We start from the raw sequence: 19480 nt of genomic DNA, 5'->3' as shown, positions 1-19480 counted from the left end.
GTAGCCTTAGATTGTGTGCAAGTCTACATGCTGCATAAGATTCCATATGTATGAAGTTAAAAGGAAACATTGCTTCCAGAAGAGAATATCTCTGTACACGCAGCATCATGGAGCTTGTACACTCCACGCTCCTTCAAGACACTGCCTTGCCCTAATTCCCATTCTATAAGCAAATTCTACAAATATTAGTTTGTTGCAATGTATGTATGCACTGGGCCACAGTATAATCTTATGATGGAGAATATAATACTCCGCAATACACTGTATTATAATAAAGATATTAACTTGTTTAATGAATGTACTATAATATATGAATACATTGCTATGCGCTATAGGATACCCGAGAAGGAGGTGATCACGGGGATTATAAAGCAGGGTGGAAACTGTTTGGAATCTCAGGGACCAGACACGGCGGGAAATACTCTGGCTGGAGTCGGAAGCTGCAAGGGAACTGCAAGCACTGCCCCGGCCACACAGGTATACGGAGACCATTACCTAATTACAGAGCATTGAAGGGGTTTTCTGAGACTGCTATACTGATGACCTATCCTCTGATCATGAAGGTCCGACACTCTGATCCCCTGCCGATCAGTAGTTTTAAAAGGCACCGGCGCAGCTTAGCCTGTGCCATGTGACGTCACGTTCATTGGTGGCCTAGGCGCAGCTCAGCCCCATAAAAGGAAATATCCACAGTATTAGGTGCAACTTCTGCTTGTTAATGGAAATACACAGTCAGCCAACCCGGTCTCATAAAAGCATACAGACATGGTCCATACAAGAAGTTTTTGTTCAGTCCAACTCCTAGAAAAGGAACAAAAATTGTGATCTGCATGACTTGAAACACAGTAATATAGTTGGCACAAGAGATTGTGGTAGCTCAGTAGACATAGGATGTCCTGTTAAAGGGGTTGTCTCACTTCAGTAAGTGGCATTTATCATGTAGAGAAAGTTAATACAAGGCACTTACTAATGTATTGTGATTGTCCATATTGCTTCCTTTGCTGGCTGGATTAATTTTTCCATCACATTATGCACTGCTAGTTTCCATGGTTACAGACCACCCTGCAATCAATCAGTGGCGGTCGTGCTTGCACATTATAGGAAAAAGTACTAGCCTATGTGAGTTCCCATGGTCTCGGCCACCAGAGAGGCTGATGCTTTTTCCTATAGTGTGCAAGTACGACCACCACTGATAGATTGCAGGGTGGTCATAACCATGGAAATGAGCAGTGTATAATGTTATGGAAAAATGAATCCAGCCTGCAAAGGAAGCAATATGGATAATAACAATACATTAGTAGGTGGCTTGTATTAACTTTCTCTACATGATAAATGCAACTTACTGAAGTGAGACAACCCCTTTAATGTTGTATTTTTATGTAGTGAATGATCCCTTATGCATCTTCTGCTCTGCTTGTATTTCAGGAGTGGGTGCTCAGTGACACTTTAATCCGACAACAAGACAAATGCTTGTCCATCACGTCGTTTTCCACAGGAGCCTTGGTCATGCTCGAACCATGCAACCAGAAAGACAGCAGACAGGTGACTGTGCTTGTATCACTTCTCTATACTGCGGAAATAATGTTTTATCACGTGTGCTGATAAATTAGATTTGTCACTATATTCAGGCTTGCAAGTCATGCACCAGGTATACCATAGAAGAGATTGGGTTAGAGTTTGAGTAGCCATGAGGTTAGATGGATGCCTTTGGTACCCAGGTACCGGGCGTTAATACATTGGGTGCTGAAGCTTATATAATAGTGACTTCGACTAAAGATCTCATCACTGCGAGATAATCCAAGAGACTGGTTATATCGTAAAATCCATGCCGTCCATTTAGAAGAAATGTGGCCAACCTGCAGCCCTCCAGCTGTTGCAAAACTACGACTCCCAGCATGCCTAGACAGCCTACAGCTATTAGGGCATGATGGGAGTTGTAGTTTTGCAACAGCTGGAGGGCCGAAGGTTGAGCATCCCTGCTTTAGACAACCCATTTTCCATACACTGTTCAGGGCGTATGGAAATAGGAGAAGCTGCTCCACCTCTGCTAGTAAGAATGGACAGCTGAAGGATTGCTGGCATCTTTATATAGCCTCATACACACGGATGTATGAGTAATGCGTTCTGCAAAATATAGATGTTGTCTGTATAACGTCCGCATTTATTTTTTTGCGGACTCCCTGGTCTCCAATTTACGGACATAATCCATCTTTTTGCGGTATGGACATATGGATGCAGAAATTGCATGGGTGATCCCAATACAGAACATGTCCTACATTCCTATACTTGGCTGCAAAATGTGAACCACAGACCCACTAAAATTAATGGGTCTGCAATGTGGATGCAACACGGATGGAATCTGTATTTTGCAGAGCGCAACGGTCGTTGCCATGATGCCTAATCACACGTTCACTTCAATTGGTGTTGTGTCCCTGCAGGGATAGTGATGACTCACAAATGTCGACCCCAGCATCAGAACCATTATGATATGCTAGCTGCCAGGGGACAGGGACAATTCTTTAGAGGTTGAGTCAGAGGACGTAAGAGATGCTGACAATAAAGAAATAGGACCTTCCTTAAGAAGGTTTCCAAGAGCCTTAAACACAATTAAAGTTAAGGCCTCATGCACACGACGGTTTTATTCTGTGTCCGTTGCGCCGTTTTTCGTGATTTTCTGCGGACCCATTGATTTTCAATGGGTCCGTTGAAAACTCAGCTAATGCAACGTTTGCCATCCGCATACGTGGTTCCAGTTCGTCAAAAAAATATAACCTGTCCTATTATTTTCGCAGAAAACTGTTTGCGGCCCAATTCAAGTCAATGGGACCGCTAAAAAACGAGGAGGCACACAAGATTGTCATCTGCGTCCGTTTTTTTCCTATCATTTGCATGGCAAACCTGTCTTAGACTTTTTTTACATTCATTTATGTCTGGTGATCCTCCAAAAATAAAGGAAGACACGGAACAACGGAACCCCATTTTGCGGAACGGAACACAACAACGGTCGTGTGCATGAGGCCTAACATTAATAATAAATAATACAATACACATTTTTAAATAAATATTTTTATTTAAAAAAAAAAGCTACTGAAACAGGAAAAAATACATATTTTTTTTTAACAAAGCTGGACTAGGGCTTCTATAGGCTGCCTGCGCTGTATTTCCATATGCCTCAGATTGCATATTTATTTTTTTGGTCAGGTTCTGTCCAAATCCAGGAGGAAATAATTGTGGCACGTTTCATTGGACTCTGTATGTGTGGAGGCATTCTCCAGAGAGGCATTGCTTCTAGGTTGTATGGTCTTCACGCACTGGGCTCTGCTGAGTGCATGAGCCTTAAAGATTCCAGAGGCATCAGTTTATTTTAAGAAAAGTTTATTCAGCAGAACATGCAGTGCTGTACCGCAGACATGGAATCGACACATAGTCAGTAGTGCTGTACAGCACACAATAGAGAGGCAGTGAAGACAGTAGTAACTGTCAAAGAGTGTAAAATTTGCAAAGTTATAAACAAAAATCAACAGGCACAATAAATTTAGTGGTAACGCTTTTTCCTTTCTTTATGGCAAAGGGCATCTGTCAGCAGTTTTGTACCTATGACACCGGCTGACCTGTTACATGGGCTCTTGGCAGCTGGAGGCATCTGTGTTGGTCTCATGTTCATATGTGCCCGCATTGTTGAGAAAAATGATGTTTTGTCATATGCAAATGAGGCTCTAGGAGCAACAGGGGCGTTACCGTTACACCTAGAGGCTCTGCTCTCTCTGCAACTGTCGTGCCCTCTGCACTTTGACAGCACCAGGTAGTGTAAATGTAATTACACCTTGCCCTGTCAATCAAAGTGTAGAGGACGTGGCAGTTGCAGAGAGAGCAGAGTCTCTAGATGTAATGGTAACGCCCCCGTTGCTCTGAGAGGCTCATTTACATATATTTAAACATCATTTTTCTCAGCAATGTGGGCACATATGAACATGGCACCAACACAGATGTCTTCAGTTGCCAAGTGCACATGTAACAGGTCATCCAGTGTCCTAGGTACAAATCTGCCGACAGGTGCCCTTTCACACTAGCGTTTTTGCTGGATCCGGCAGTGTTCAGCAACAAACGCTTCCGTTACTTATTTATAATAGAACAATCTGCATCCGTTATGAACTGTAACATAGCCAAGACGGATCCGTCATGAACTTCATTGGAAGTCAATGGGGGACGGATCCATTTTCTATTGTGTCAGAGAAAACCCGTCCCCGTTGACTTTCATTGTGGGTCATGACGGATCCGTTTTGCTCCGCATCCCAGGACGGAAAGCAAACCGCAGCATGATGCAGTTTGCTCTCCAGTATGAGAACGGAACGCATTTTGGATTGACAATAAATGGCGACAAAACAGAATCATTTTTTTCCGGTATTAAAAACCCTATGATGGATGGATCTCAATACAGGAAAATAGAAACGCTAGTGTGAAAGTAGCCTAATACTGATAGACAGACAGCTACCCTAACATGAGGGAAGCCAGAGCACACACAATAATGTGGGGGAGAAAAACAACCAAAAACACAAAAGGGGTAGAAAACACAGCACTACTGTCATGGGGGGGGGGGGGGGGTGTAGAAGTATTCACAATAGTGGGTTTCTAGTGTCATTATTGTAATTAAAAAAAGACTTACTGTGTGGTAAAATAATACAGTCGGTATTCTGCTTACTGATGCACTGCTGCTTCTGTTTGGCTTTTCTGGTCCCTGCACCTCTCTGCATCTTGTTCTCAGACTTAGGCCTCATGCACACGACCGTTGTGTGCATCCGTGGCCGTTGTGCCGTTTTCCGTTTTTTTTCACGGACCCATTGACTTTCAATGGGTCCGTGGAAAAATCGGAAAATGCACCGTTTGGCAGCCGCATCCGTGAGCCGTGAAAAAAATATGACCTGTCCTATTTTTTTCACGGCCAACGGTTCACGGGCCCATTCAAGTCAATGGGTCCGTGAAAGAACACGGATGCACACAAGATTGGCATCCGTGTCCGTGATCCGTGGCCGTAGGTTTTAGTTTCATACAGACGGATCCGAAGATCCGTCTGCATAAAAGCTTTTTCAGAGCTGAGTTTTCACTTCGTGAAAACTCAGATCCGACAGTATATTCTAACACAGAGGCGTTCCCATGGTGATGGGACGCTTCTAGTTAGAATACACTACAAACTGTGTACAAGACTGCCCCCTGCTGCCTGGCAGCACCCGATCTCTTACAGGGGGATATGATAGTACAATTAACCCCATCAGGTGCGGCACCTGAAGGGGTTAATTGTACTATCATATTCCCCCTGTAAGAGATCAGGGCTGCCAGGCAGCAGGGGGCAGACCCCCCCCTCCCCAGTTTGAATATCATTGTGCGGCCCCCCCCTCCCCTGTTGTTACCTCGTTGGTGGCCAGTGTGCGCACCCCCCTCCCTCCCTCCCTCTATTGTTTTAATACATTGGGGCCAGTGTGCGCGCGCCCCCCCAACCCCCCCCCTCCCTCCCTCTATTGTTTTAATACATTGGGGCCAGTGTGCGCACCCCCCCCCCCCCTCCCTCCCTCCCTCCCTCTATTGTAATAATAGCATTGGGGCCAGTGTGCGCACCCCCCCCCCCCCCCCCCCCCCCCCCGATCATCGGTGGCAGCGGAGTAGAAGATTTTCATACTTACCTGGCTGCTGCGATGTCTGCGTCCGGCCGGGAGCTCCTCCTACTGGTAAGTGACAGCAATGCGCCGCACAGACCTGTCACTTACCAGTAGGAGGAGCTCCCGGCCGGACACAGAGATCGCAGCAGCCAGCAGCCAGGTAAGTATGAATCTTCTACTCCGCTGGCACCGATGATCGGGGGGGGGCACACTGGCCCCAATGCTATTATTACAATAGAGGGAGGGAGGGGGGGGGTTGGGGGGGCGCGCACACTGGCCCCAATGCTATTATTACAATAGAGGGAGGGAGGGAGGGGGGTGCGCACACTGGCCACCAACGAGTTAACAACAGGGGAGGGGGGGCCCACTGGCCACCAATGAGTTAAAAACAGGGGGGGGGGGGGTCTGCCCCCTGCTGCCTGGCAGCACCTGCCAGGCAGCAGGGGACAGTCATGTACACAGTTTTTTTGTATATTCTAACCTGAAGCGTCTCCATCACCATGGGAACGCCTCTGTGTTAGAATATACTGTCGGAAATGAGTTTCACGATGTAGCTCATATCCGACAGTATATTCTAACATAGAGGCGTTCCCATGGTGATGGGGACGCTACAAGTTAAAATATACCATCGGATTGGAGAAAACTCCAATCCGATGGTATAACAGAACTCCAGACTTTACATTGAAAGTCAATGGGGACGGATCCGTTTGAAATGGCACCATATTGTGTCAACATCAAACGGATCCGTCCCCATTGACTTGCATTGTAATTCAGGACGGATCCGTTTGGCTCCGCACGGCCAGGCGGACACCAAAATGACTTTTTTTTCATGTCCGTGGATCCTCCAAAAATCAAGGAAGACCCACGGACGGAAAAACGGTCACGGATCATGGACCCACGGACCCCGTTTTTGCGGGCCGTGAAAAAAAACTGTCGTGTGCATGAGGCCTAAGGCCGCACGGCGTCATTGGTTGCTGTGACGCAGTGCACTCCCTGCTGCCGCCACAGTACAGTAATACACTGTTATAGTGTATTACTGTATTGCAGCAGGGAGCGCACGGCGTCATAGCAACCAATGACTCCGTGCACTCCTGCTCTCAGCAGGAATCCAGGCCACGGTTCCACGGACCGCTCACGGCCGTCAAAAACGGCTGTGTGCATTCGGCCTTAACATGCTGTAAACCACGCCAGCCAGTGATTGGCTGAGCAGAGTCCGAGCCTTTTCTGGTTTGCTGAGCCCAAGAACAGGAAGTGGTAAAGGGAGTATTAATGGTTTATTATTACCCAGTGGGATATAAATGGTCATGTATATCAGCCCTCATGCTTTAGTCACATCATTACTGCTCAGTACTTCTCTATAATGTCCTGTGAGTGAGAAGCAGAATCTGCATGTGCTCTCCACCCAATAGTTCAGAGATGCAACATGCAAAGGAGAAACTGCAGATACTAGTCATATAATAGCCAGTTAGTGTATTCTCATACCACAGCTTATCTATTAGGGTAAGAAAATCAGCTTACCTGTTAAGTAAAGAACAAAACACACAACAGATTTATCAGATTGACAGTTAATATGCTTGCTACTTGCAGCTGCCACTGGAGGTGGTTTATCTATCCTTTAGAGAATAAGACTATTTTGTGTTCCTTCTTGAATTTTTTTTTTTTTTTTTTTTTACATTTTCCTCAATCCCCCAGTTTTTGTTCACAATTAACATGTGAGCACTGTAGCCTCAGCAGTCATGTGCTGTACTAGTGGCATCACAACGATGGAAGCCATGATGACTGTAGTACATTGTGACTGCTGAGGCCCTGATTGGCTGTAACAGTCTTGCAGTGGCCCCCTGTAAAGAAACACTAGGGGGAACACCGGAGTGTCTGTGCTGAATTGGTGGGGGATTGGAGAGGCGAGTATTGCTTTTTTCTTTTGCTATTTTATAACATTTGCTTCTTGTTAATGTTGCTATAGATAGTACAACAATCATCACTGCATTTGTATTTTCACCTGTTCCATGCATGCACATTCCTGGAAAGGAGCATGACTGGAACAAAAACTTTACCTTCTGGCAGACCGCAACTCTTCCTTGTCTATAACACGTGTAGTTTTATTATCCACCAAAATTATTTTATCAACAAGTATGCACACCTCACTCCACGGATGGAATGGGAACTTAAAGTGACCCTGAAAAAAACTAAACTAAAACTGGCCTCATGACCAAATTGACCGAAGGTGGCGGGCCTGCAATACTGTAGTGCAGTACATATCGCCCCAGCAGAACCAAACACCATAGTGCAGCACAAAGTACTGCCAGCTTCATCACAGTATTCAACTCTATCACAGTTCTGAGAACACCTGATGCTCCTAGCATTAATTAACGCTTAGAGCATCAGATTATTATGTACCCGGCCAGCAGCCATGAGGAGGGCTTGGGTGACCCCGTGGCCATTGGCCCATCTGGAAATTTCCCTGTAAGGTCTATGGCCAGTCCATTCCTGCCTCACCCCAAAGACTAACTCTACCCCAGGTAGGGCACATCATTGCTAATGTAACATGTGTGAGCATAGATCGAAGCTACTGTCAGTCACAGCAAGAAAACAGTGGTGGCACAGTCATATGATAAATGGTAGAGGAATAATTTTAGGGGGAAAAAAAGCTCCTGGAATACCCCTTTAACTATTGAGTTATATAATGTATAGCAATATGCAAGTAATTTTAGCTCCTTCTAGCCAGCTTGTTATCTTTTAAGGGTCAATTCACATGGCCGAATTTTGCAGTCTGCAAAACAATGATGACGGCCTTGTTGCATCTGTTTTTATTTTGCAGACCCATTGACTTCAATAGGAAATAGGACATGTCTTATCTTTTGCGGTGCATGCGGATGCGCTGCAAAAGATAAGGTGTGTCTTATTTGCTGCATCTTATGGATCACGGACCCATTGAAGTCAATGGGTCTGCACATGGCCCTTTGCCGTTTTTTGTGGAACCGAGGTTTTGTGGTCCTCAAAATGGACAAGGTCGTGTGAATAAAGCCAAACTCTATGCATGAAGTTACTGCACTGGATTAGAAGAACAGAACTCCAACATCTACCCCCCCCCCCCCCCCATCCCTTATGCCCGGGCCCTTCATACAGAGAATACTCACCTGGTCCATGACGCCTGTGTCCTTCTGGATCCCTCCACGGCCGTCGCTGCATCTCCCTGTCGTGCAGAGCACAACATCCAGCGGCTGTGGGTGCAACCAATAGCAGGCCGCGCTGCTGCCCGCTCCCCTTGCGTCATGGGTGATGTCACACGTGAGGCAAAGGGGCAGGTCACAGCCTTGGCTGCATCCCCCAGTCTCCCGATGTTGTGATCTGTATGAGGGGGAGATTCAGCAAAAGCCGTGGTGGGATTCGGAAGGATACAGGCGTCGGGGACCAGGTAAGTATTCTCTGTATGGGCATTGTGTATTTGGATAACCCCTTTTAGAAATAACTTTGCACTAAATGTTTGACCCAAAAATGACGTGATGTTAAAAAGTGATAAAGTCTTAAGCAAGGGCTAGTTACAGACATTTCCAATTTTACCTGTGTAGATCCTTATTCTTTAGGCTGGGTTCATATGTTGCAATAATGTGCTATGTGGTCATTTACCACATCACAAAACTGCGTTCCATTTACCGCAAAATGCTGCGATTTTGCAATGTGACTATTACCTGTGTGTTTAACATGTTTCGCCTGTAAAACCCATGCGGCCAATAACTGCATCATAAAACCACAGCAGTTTGAGGTAAAACGTGTGTGGTTTTGCCACGTAGTAATTGCCCACAAGGCACAAAACTATTCACATTAATTTCACCTGTGTGATGTCAAGGGGGATCTGGAAGGTCCACAAGATCAGGAGTGTTCCAGCAAAAGTGACACCTAGAAGACAAACAGCATAGGTGATGAACAACATGCTGGGACCCCCAATCACTAGAAGAAGGTCCCGAGTAGGGCTGCAGCTATTGATTATTTTAGTGATCAAGTATTCTATCGATTAACTGAGTTCTCTAATAAGAAAAAAAAACATTAAAAGAACATTTTCCTTTATAAAAAAAAACTCATCAGACTTCCCTGCCATCAATCCTCTGTGCCATCACCCCCGTGCTCTGTGCCATTACCCTCCATGCCATCAGTCCTCTGTGCCATCATGCCCCCGTGCCATCAGTGCTCTGTGCCATCACCCCATGCCATCAGTACTGAGCCATTACACATCTGAATTTGCCATTGGAATACTGGCGCTGCAGTTTGCAGGCTGGCGGTTTAAAGCAATGACTGCGCCAAGTAGGGACATGTCTTGCCACAGTGTCCAGACGGACGCCGCTTGAAGCTAGGACGGGTGCTAAGCTGAGAGCGGGTCTATGGCATTCAAAGTGAACAAACGTGGCAGTTTCTGTTGTGGAGTATGTGGCAGATTTTGACGGCAGCAAAAACCGCATGCAAAACAGTGTCAATTCTATGGGGTAGATTTATCATAGACCAGCGGCGTACGCAAGTCCATGATAACCAGGTGCGCTGTCTGTTTGCCTATACTGATGCCTACTATTTCAGTGTTTTATGCTAGAAAGCTGGGGTAAAAGATGTTAAATGGGTCAGGGCCACTGGTCCTGCCTCCACTCTGCCCCTTTTTGGAAAGTAGATCAGCAGAAAAGAATATCCTACAGCGCAAAAAAACATCCAATGGTTCAGTTCAAATTCCAGAAATGTATTTGGCAAGTGGTACAGCGCGTTTCAGGAACAACGGTCCCCTTTATCAGGTACAGACTGCTGGCATACAACATTGTAACTGTTACACACATATATATACACTCTAAAAACTGCCAAAAACACACAAGTCAAGGTCAAGGGGTGGGGATGGGCGGCACTAGACCTGCCCTGGTGTCATTGGCATGAGAAGTAACTTAAAGTATTTATCAAAATCATAATAAGTCTGCATAACTCAAAAGTAGTGTCGTGCCCAATGGCAAGTCTTTTCCGATCAAAGACCAACTGGACTGTGGATCTACCAACATTATTTATCCTAATCTGTCTGTGTGGCCTACAATACATAGGACGCACCATCCAAACCCTCCGAAATAAACTGAATAAACATAGATCAAACGTAAAAAAAAAAAGTTTTCACAAGATAGTGTCTCCAGACATGCTACAATCCACCACCAAGGTTCTTTCTTTGGGTTTTCCATAACTATCCATAGAGTTAAACCAAGTAATAACTAATGGTTACAATATTATCCAGACTTTAAGAAGACGTGAAATGTTCTGGATATAAAAATGTAACTGCCTGAATCTGTATGGCCTCAACAAGGCATTTTTAAACTGTATTCCCATCACCATTATCAAATCCATATCTCAATAACGCTGCCTCCCCCACCCCCCATATCCGTACTTATCCATCACTCCTCAAACGCCCAGTAGTCCCCTCATTCGATCTGCATAGCCTGTTCATCAAACTAACACATAATCCATATCTTATTTTCCCATTCACTATAGACTCCCCCACATCCACATCTCCAATCCCCTCTCTGAAAACATCTCCCATATACACCTATACATATTCTCCACTCAATAAATGCCCAGTAGTCCCTTCATTTATTCTACATACCGCAACAGCGATCACGTGACCACAGATTCGAGTCACGCGGGCGCCTCAGCCCTGCGTTCACTTCGGCAAACACCGGGCATCGCTTAGGGGTGTTTTATTTGTGATATTTGTAAAGTTTTTACACACCACTTACCCCACCGTTTATTAGCCCTTACTTTTAAATTATGCAGACTTATTATGATTTTGATAAATACTATAAGTTACTTCTCATGCCAACGACACCAGGGCAGGTCCAGTACTGCCCATCCCCACCCCTTGACCTCTACTTTTGTGTTGTTGGCGGTCTTTAGGGTGTATATATATATGTGTATAACAGTTACAATGTTGCATGCTAGCAGTCTGTACCTGATGAAGGGGACTGCTGTCCCTGAAACGCATTGTACCACTTGCCAAATAAATTTCTGGAATTTGAACTGAACCATTGGATGTTTTTTTGCGCCGTGGAATATTCTTTTCTGCTGATCTACTTGCCTTCTGGGGGACCCCAGGCATCCCCGACCAGAAGTAACTGCATCCTTGGCTGCATACCGTCCACCACATGAGGAATTTGTACACCCCTCGATAAGTCTACACTAGAGTTGTGCCTACATATAGCACAACTCCACAAGGTGAGCCTCCTTTTTAGAGACATTTCTTTATCTTAAGCGTACATTATTACCTTATGGTGCGCCTTTTTGTGTTTCCCAGCTAAACACTGCCTGCACAACCATTTGACCTTTTTAGGAAAGTGGCTAGGCTGGCGGAGAAACGCCACTTGTGCAAAAACATTTGCGCAAGTGGTGTTGAAAAAAATCTCAAATATGTAGATTGCAACTTTTTTATGCCAATTTTCTGGTGTAACATGAGGATAAATCAGCCCCTATATCTTATAATGTTTTAACATTATTGCATATTTGCACCCCTCTGTAAAGGCTATGTACAGATGGAGTCCTTTTTTCTGTACAGAGCTGAGATGCTCTAGTACAGGGATGGCCTGCCAGCAGTTGTAAAACTACAATTCCCATCATGCCCTGCTGCAGGTTGGCCATCCCTGCTCTAGTTGTACCCTTTGGATTTTCTGTCTTTTCAGGCAGACCAGGAGCTGAAGGACTACTTATCTCTGCTCTCGGACCTCCTAAACACTCAATATAACTCTGTCCTTATCTTACTGATCAGAAGTGTTTATTACCTCTCAGTAGTTTAGAGTTAAGGGTTATTAGATGATCAGCACAAAGTGAAAGTACCAGTCACACAGCTAGAAAAACAGTTAATCCTTTGTGACAGAACAGCTTAATATTTTTAATAAAGGCAAATTGGAAAAAATTATTTTTTAGCCAAAAATTTGTAAAATGCAATAATAAAAAATGAAATGTACATAGCCTTTAAAGAGCATTTGTCAGCAGATTTGTGCCTATGAAACTCCCTGACCTGTTGCACGTGTGCTTGGCAGCTGAACGCATCTGTGTTGGTCCCATGTTCACGTTGCCGCTTTACTGAGAAAAATGTTTTAATATATGTAAATGAGCCTCTAGGAGCAACGGGAGCGTTGCCATTACACCTAGGGGCTCTGCTCCTTCTGCAACGGCCGCGCTTTCTCCACCTAGATTGACAGGGACAGGCATGATGATGTTTACACTGGAAGTGGAGCCTCCAGGTGCAATGGTAACGCCCCCGTTGCTCCTAGAGGGGCATTCGCATATATTAAAACTTCATTTTTCTTAGCAATGCAGGCACATAAGAACATGGGACCAACACAGATGTCTTCAACTGCTAAGTGCACATGTAACAGGTCAGCCAGTTTCACAGGTACAAAACTACTGACAGATGCCCTTTAATTGACAGAATCTATGGATAAGCAGATGTGTTCTACATCTGTTTAACAGGATATTACATCACATGTGGAGCATTGTCCATCCAGCAGAAGATTTTCAGGGAAATTCCTGTCGGATGTTGGCACCTGGCTGATTGCGTCTTAAAGGGGCTGTCCGGGTTAAGAGCTGAACCTGGACATACCCATAATTTTGCCCCCCTGACTTGAGCATTGGAGCAGTTCCTGCTCCGATGCGCTCTCTTGACCTGCGCAGGATCGTGCAGGGCAAGGGCTCTTTTATTTACTGTAACACACTGCTGGGCGGAAGCTTCCGCCCAGCAGTGTGTTCGGTCACATTACCATTTCTGATGAGCAGGCTTTAGCTCTGCCCTAGCCGTTTTACAGGTTAGGACAGCGCTAAAGCCCGCCCATCAGTGCCGGTAACATCACCGGGCTCACTGCTGGGCTGAAGCCTCCGCCTCCACCAAATGCCTTTGCCCTGCGCAATTCAGAGCAGGGCAAAGGAGAGCATCAGAGCATAAACTGCTCAGATGCTCTTGTCAGGGGGGCTGCCTGGGTGAAAGTATGAGTATGTCCAGCCGTGTGTTATTGTAAACAAAAGAGTGATCTAGCACAGGGCAAGGGAGCGCATCGGAGCATGAGATGGGGGGCTGCCTGGGTGAAATTTTGGGTATGTCCGCGTTCAGCTCTGAACCCAGACAACCCCTTTAAAAGAACTTAGACTTTGACGACAGACGTTCTAGGACAAGATGTGTCCAGCACCCAGTATGTGGGATAAGGCGACATTGCTGTTGCCAGTGATTCTGAAAAAACAACTACATGTGTCTGAGCAATGCCAGACTGGTGGTGTAAAGGTCTTGGTTTTGCTTTTAGAACAGTTTAGTTTGAAACTGAAGTTACATTGTGTGCCTAAGTGTTTACAGTGGACGCTGTGATGTTGTATCATGTGGAGTTTCTGTGTGTGACTATGTTCGATACCCCTGACTTACTGCTAAGGTCGCTTCCATAATTAGACAGGGAACTCCTGCATCACCGTAAGGACAATGGTAGGGTCTAGAGACGTAAGGCACTGGGGTGAACAATAAACCCAACCACCATCCTAGCCCATGAGGAATATTAACGTTAATCCCTTCACTAACCTAGATCACCAACTGTATTGCCATTAATGTAAAGAGGTTTACTCATTAAGCCAACTCCTGTCCATATGCTGTATTAGAGCATGTAGACATCATGGAGGGGTCCACTGCTTGGAACTGCCCTCTCTATGAGCCAGAAAGGAGAGTTGTTCTTTGAGCGGCAATTCAGACCCCTTCAAACTGCTGATAGGCGGGGGTGCCAGGAGTCAGACCCCACCAATCTGATACTGATGACCTGTTTTGAGGGTAGGTCATCAATATTGTACTGATGCACAACCTCTTTAACCTCTGTTACTATTTAGAGCGGAATTTATCATTGACTTGAAGCTAAACAGATTTACCATAATTTATGCCAAAAATTTGTAGAAATTATGCCGGCTCATGGCAGGCACGTATCTGTGCACTAGAAAAGCAAATAATTCCAAAAATAGTTGGGGACAAAATTTTGTCTTTTCTCCCTTTTGCTGCCAGAATTTTTATTTATTTTTTACAAGCCATAGCCACCTTTATGTAACTGTGTGACTAAGGCCACTTTCACACAAGTATATTTTCAATCCGTATATGGCCCAGATTTTATGTACCGAAATCAGCTGCTAATGCTAAATGAAGAGAGCTAATCACATAAGCATATCATTAACGTCAGTATTTGAAAAATCCACAGCATGTCCGAGTTTTCTGCGTATTTGTTTTCATAGACTCCTTAGTCTACTCTATGGTAGTGCATCAAAAATGCAGGGAAGAAAGAATATGCATGTAAATCCTAAAGCAATACTAATGGTATAATCATCTGGGATCCATACGTAATCCAGAGCCAGAATACTGACAGATTTCAATATATTTGTGTGAAAGCTGTTTAAAACTAGTTTCACACCGGCGGAAAATTATTCTGGCAGGCTGTTCCGACAGAGGAGACATTGTATCGGCATAGCTGAAAAAGGCTGGAGTACCACTAGGCCCCTTTGATTATAATGGGACTCAGCAGGGATCTGGCCTGTTTCTGGCATTAGTGCCTGGATTTGGCTGGACAAATACCATTGCCAGCAGATGCATTTCTCCAGTCATATACCGACAGTAATACCAGAAACAGGCCGGATCTCCTCCGTCCCATTTTAGTCAATGGCCTCCGGCAGGGTCTGGTAGTATCCGGCAGGATGTTTCTCTGCTGGAACAATTTACCAACAGTGTGAAACTAGCCGCCTAAAACTCACATCCAAGCAGAGGTTTACCAACAAAAACTATGTAAAATAATAGAGCAAGGTATAAAAGCTCATGTACAGGGAGTGCAGAATTATTAGGCAAGTTGTATTTTTGAGGATTAATTTTATTATTGACCAACAACCATGTTCTGAACCCCAATGAACCCCAAAAACTCATTAATATCAAAGCTGAATATTTTTGGAAGTAGTTTTTAGTTTGTTTTTAGTTTTAGCTATTTTAGGGGGATATCTGTGTGTGCAGGTGACTATTACTGTGCATAATTATTAGGCAACTTAACAAAAAACAAATATATACCCATTTCAATTATTTATTTTTACCAGTGAAACCAATAAAACATCTCAACATTCACAAATATACATTTCTGACATTCAAAAACAAAACAAATCAGTGACCAATATAGCCACCTTTCTTTGCAAGGACACTCAAAAGCCTGCCGTCCATGGATTCTGTCAGTGTTTTGATCTGTTCACCATCAACATTGCGTGCAGCAGCAACCACAGCCTCCCAGACACTGTTCAGAGAGGTGTACTGTTTTCCCTCCTTGTAAATCTCACATTTGATGATGGACCACAGGTTCTCAATGGGGTTCAGATCAGGTGAACAAAGAGGCCATGTCATTAGATTGTCTTCTTTTATACCCTTTCTTGCCAGCCACGCTGTGGAGTACTTGGACGCGTGTGATGGAGCATTGTCCTGCATGAAAATCATGTTTTTCTTGAAGGATGCAGACTTCTTCCTGTACCACTGCTTGAAGAAGGTGTCTTCCAGAAACTGGCAGTAGGACTGGGAGTTGAGCTTGACTCCATCCTCAACCCGAAAAGGCCCCACAAGCACATCTTTGATGATACCAGCCCAAACCAGTACTCCACCTCCACCTTGCTGGCGTCTGAGTCGGACTGGAGCTCTCTGCCCTTTACCAATCCAGCCACGGGCCCATCCATCTGGCCCATCAAGACTCACTCTCATTTCATCAGTCCATAAAACCTTAGAAAAATCAGTCTTGAGATATTTCTTGGCCCAGTCTTGACGTTTCAGCTTGTGTGTCTTGTTCAGTGGTGGTCGTCTTTCAGCCTTTCTTACCTTGGCCATGTCTCTGAGTATTGCACACCTTGTGCTTTTGGGCACTCCAGTGATGTTGCAGCTCTGAAATATGGCCAAACTGGTGGCAAGTGGCATCTTGGCAGCTGCACGCTTGACTTTTCTCAGTTCATGGGCAGTTATTTTGCGCCTTGGTTTTTCCACACGCTTCTTGCGACCCTGTTGACTATTTTGAATGAAACGCTTGATTGTTCGATGATCACGCTTCAGAAGCTTTGCAATTTTAAGAGTGCTGCATCCCTCTGCAAGATATCTCACTATTTTTGACTTTTCTGAGCCTGTCAAGTCCTTCTTTTGACCCATTTCGCCAAAGGAAAGGAAGTTGCCTAATAATTATGCACACCTGATATAGGGTGTTGATGTCATTAGACCACACCCCTTCTCATTACAGAGATGCACATCACCTAATATGCTTAATTGGTAGTAGGCTTTCGAGCCTATACAGCTTGGAGTAAGACAACATGCATAAAGAGGATGATGTGGTCAAAATGCTCATTTGCCTAATAATTCTGCACTCCCTGTATATACCCAAGCATATAGATCAACAAGAGTCTGTGCTTTCAAAAACACTCAAACATAGTCTATGCAATATTTGGTCATCATCCACAAATGTATTAAAGCTGTATACTGCTGCTGTGTGCAAGCCTCTCTCCTGTACTGCTCCTGCGCAGGGTACTGAAGTGCACAGCAAAAGCGTGAGACTAGGTCAAGTCAGGGCCAGGCAGGCCGAGGTGGTTTACACTGCCTGGCCCTGTCAAAGTACAGAGGGCACAGCAGCAGCAAGGAGAATGGGGCCTCCAGGTGTAACGGTAACGCCCCTGTTGCTCCTAGAGACTCATTTGCATATATTAAAAGTTCAGTTTTCTCAGAAATAAAGCCACACATGGGGATGGGACTGAGTTTCATTACAATGATTGTGGTGACAGAAGGCCTTTACCGCTTTAAGCAAAAGCCAGTTTAGACCAAATGCCAGAGCCCCATTATACAAATATGACATGCGTCACTTTATCTGGTAATAACTCTGATCCAAGCCATTCTAGGACTGTTTTCTCGTGGCACATCATACTTCATGTTAGTGGGGAATTTGAGGTCAGAAGTGAGAGCTGCAGGTATATGCAGTTCCCACTTCATCCAGCTATATTTTTGGGTATATCATGGGTAGCACACCCATCTCGTTTTAAAGCAGGGCTGAACAGCCTTTTATGATGGGGGGCCACATTTCTAACTAAAACTTGTAATGCAGATCAATCATTCATACCATAAATGTCTGATACAGTATATGCTGGTTACGCTTCCAGGAATCCCATTTAATGGGAGAAAACATGGAAAATACATGTGAGCTAGATACAGAGAGGCGTATTTGGGGGAGGTGGGTTGTACATACCTGTTTTAATGCATATAATCATTAGTAAAATAGCAGACATTATATAATGTTTCTGCTACTTCTTTTTGCTGACACTCAAAATTCTTTAATGCTGAAATTCAAGAGAACTATGTTTGTTTTACTGAGAAATGGTGCTGACTTCGATTCTGATGATGTATTTTACAGAAATGGAAGTTGAAAGGACACTTCTTGCAGCACTTGAGCAGCGCACAGTGTTTGGATACCCATTCCTCCAGGGTCCTGATCAACCCTTGCCAGTCAGATCTAACAAGCCAGCAGTGGGAGCTACTCCAAGCAACCTGAACGCTTACAATCACGACTTTGCAAGGACCTGGTCCACTAAGCAAGGACGCTGGAACATTTTGATGACCACCTGCTTCTCACCATTAAACACAAAGACTCCTTTGTAGGTGGTTAGACACTGCCAGACCATGGGTGTCATCACATGATAGTGTCATGTTTTTTTTTTTAAGGGTACCAGCTACTTTTGGATGTGACAGACACCTTAAATTCTTAATTGATCTGATACCCCGTTTGGTAATTTTGGTCCCTTATTTCTATGTTGCCAGCAGGTTTACTAATTCTTTGCACAACAAGGTTTTGTGGAACCCCAGTAGAGATGTGATGTTCTTGAGACCAATGACATTCTTCAAGGCTAGCAGGATATTTCCATCCTAAAGGAGGTCTCATAAGTGATATGACCATGTTACATCTTAACATGTAGTAAGTGATAGTTGTTAGAGACCATCTAATTTTTGAGATGGCTTGAGACATGATACTCTACAAATGCTTGTTACAGGCCATGTGAACAGAATGAAGATTCTCATCTACCCAGATTTTGTCTTTTTAGGATGGGAACTGCTGGCCTTTCATGCTGTTCTGGGGTTCGTCATACATGTAGTTCCAAATGTTAGAGACTCAGACATGCAACCCTGAGTACTCGTCCCTCTGATACTTAGCTCTGCACGTTGATATGTGGGGGAGTTGTAGCTTTAATAGTTGTGTGTTACTGTGTAAATGACCAAACTGATTGTTCTACAAGTCCTGGTAAATACAATATTTTTTTCCTTTGAATGGAAACTGTACAGTATATTGTAATAAGCTAATGCTAACTTACTGTAAGCGGTTCCTCTGGCGCATTGACTCCATAACTCAAATCAGTTGGGCCTTGTCCTGCTTGTTATCCAGGAAGTCGGGGTGCATAGGAATAACAATTCTGGGGGGGAAAAAAAACATACAAAATATATATAATTTTAGATATCATTTTGAAATGTCATTGTGTTTGTTAATGATGGCTTTTATAGTACATATAATTTATCTGCTGAAATATAGTACTGTGCAAAGGTTGTAGGCATGCATGGAAAGTAAGAAGGTTTTATTGAATAGTGTCAATAGTTTATTTTTATCAAGTTACAAAATGTAAAGGGAATGAACAAAAGAGAAATCTAAATCCAATTAACATTTGATTCATGGAGTTGGGGATTTGGTCAGAATTAATAGTGGCCTCAATGCTGAGAAATACAGGCAGATACATGCAATACATCAGGAAGGCGTCTGATTGAATTC

At 44.3% G+C, this 19480-nt stretch overlaps 1 protein-coding gene across 1 annotated transcript in view; it reads left to right on the top strand.

Moving 5' to 3' along the window:
• GALNT16 (polypeptide N-acetylgalactosaminyltransferase 16) overlaps window positions 1-19174 on the top strand; it is a 154961-nt gene extending 135787 nt beyond the window's left edge. Inside the window, exons 13-15 of the mRNA XM_044271833.1 lie at window positions 336-477; window positions 1426-1542; window positions 18080-19174. Of these exons, the coding sequence (XP_044127768.1) occupies window positions 336-477; window positions 1426-1542; window positions 18080-18217 (397 nt within the window). The 3' untranslated portion in view covers window positions 18218-19174. The remainder of the gene's footprint in view (window positions 1-335; window positions 478-1425; window positions 1543-18079) is intronic.
• The last annotated feature ends 306 nt before the right edge of the window (window positions 19175-19480 follow it).

Source organism: Bufo gargarizans, chromosome 11 (assembly GCF_014858855.1).
Source record: "Bufo gargarizans isolate SCDJY-AF-19 chromosome 11, ASM1485885v1, whole genome shotgun sequence".
Lineage (NCBI taxonomy): Eukaryota > Metazoa > Chordata > Amphibia > Anura > Bufonidae > Bufo > Bufo gargarizans.
This window is presented reverse-complemented; position numbering and strand designations above follow the sequence as displayed.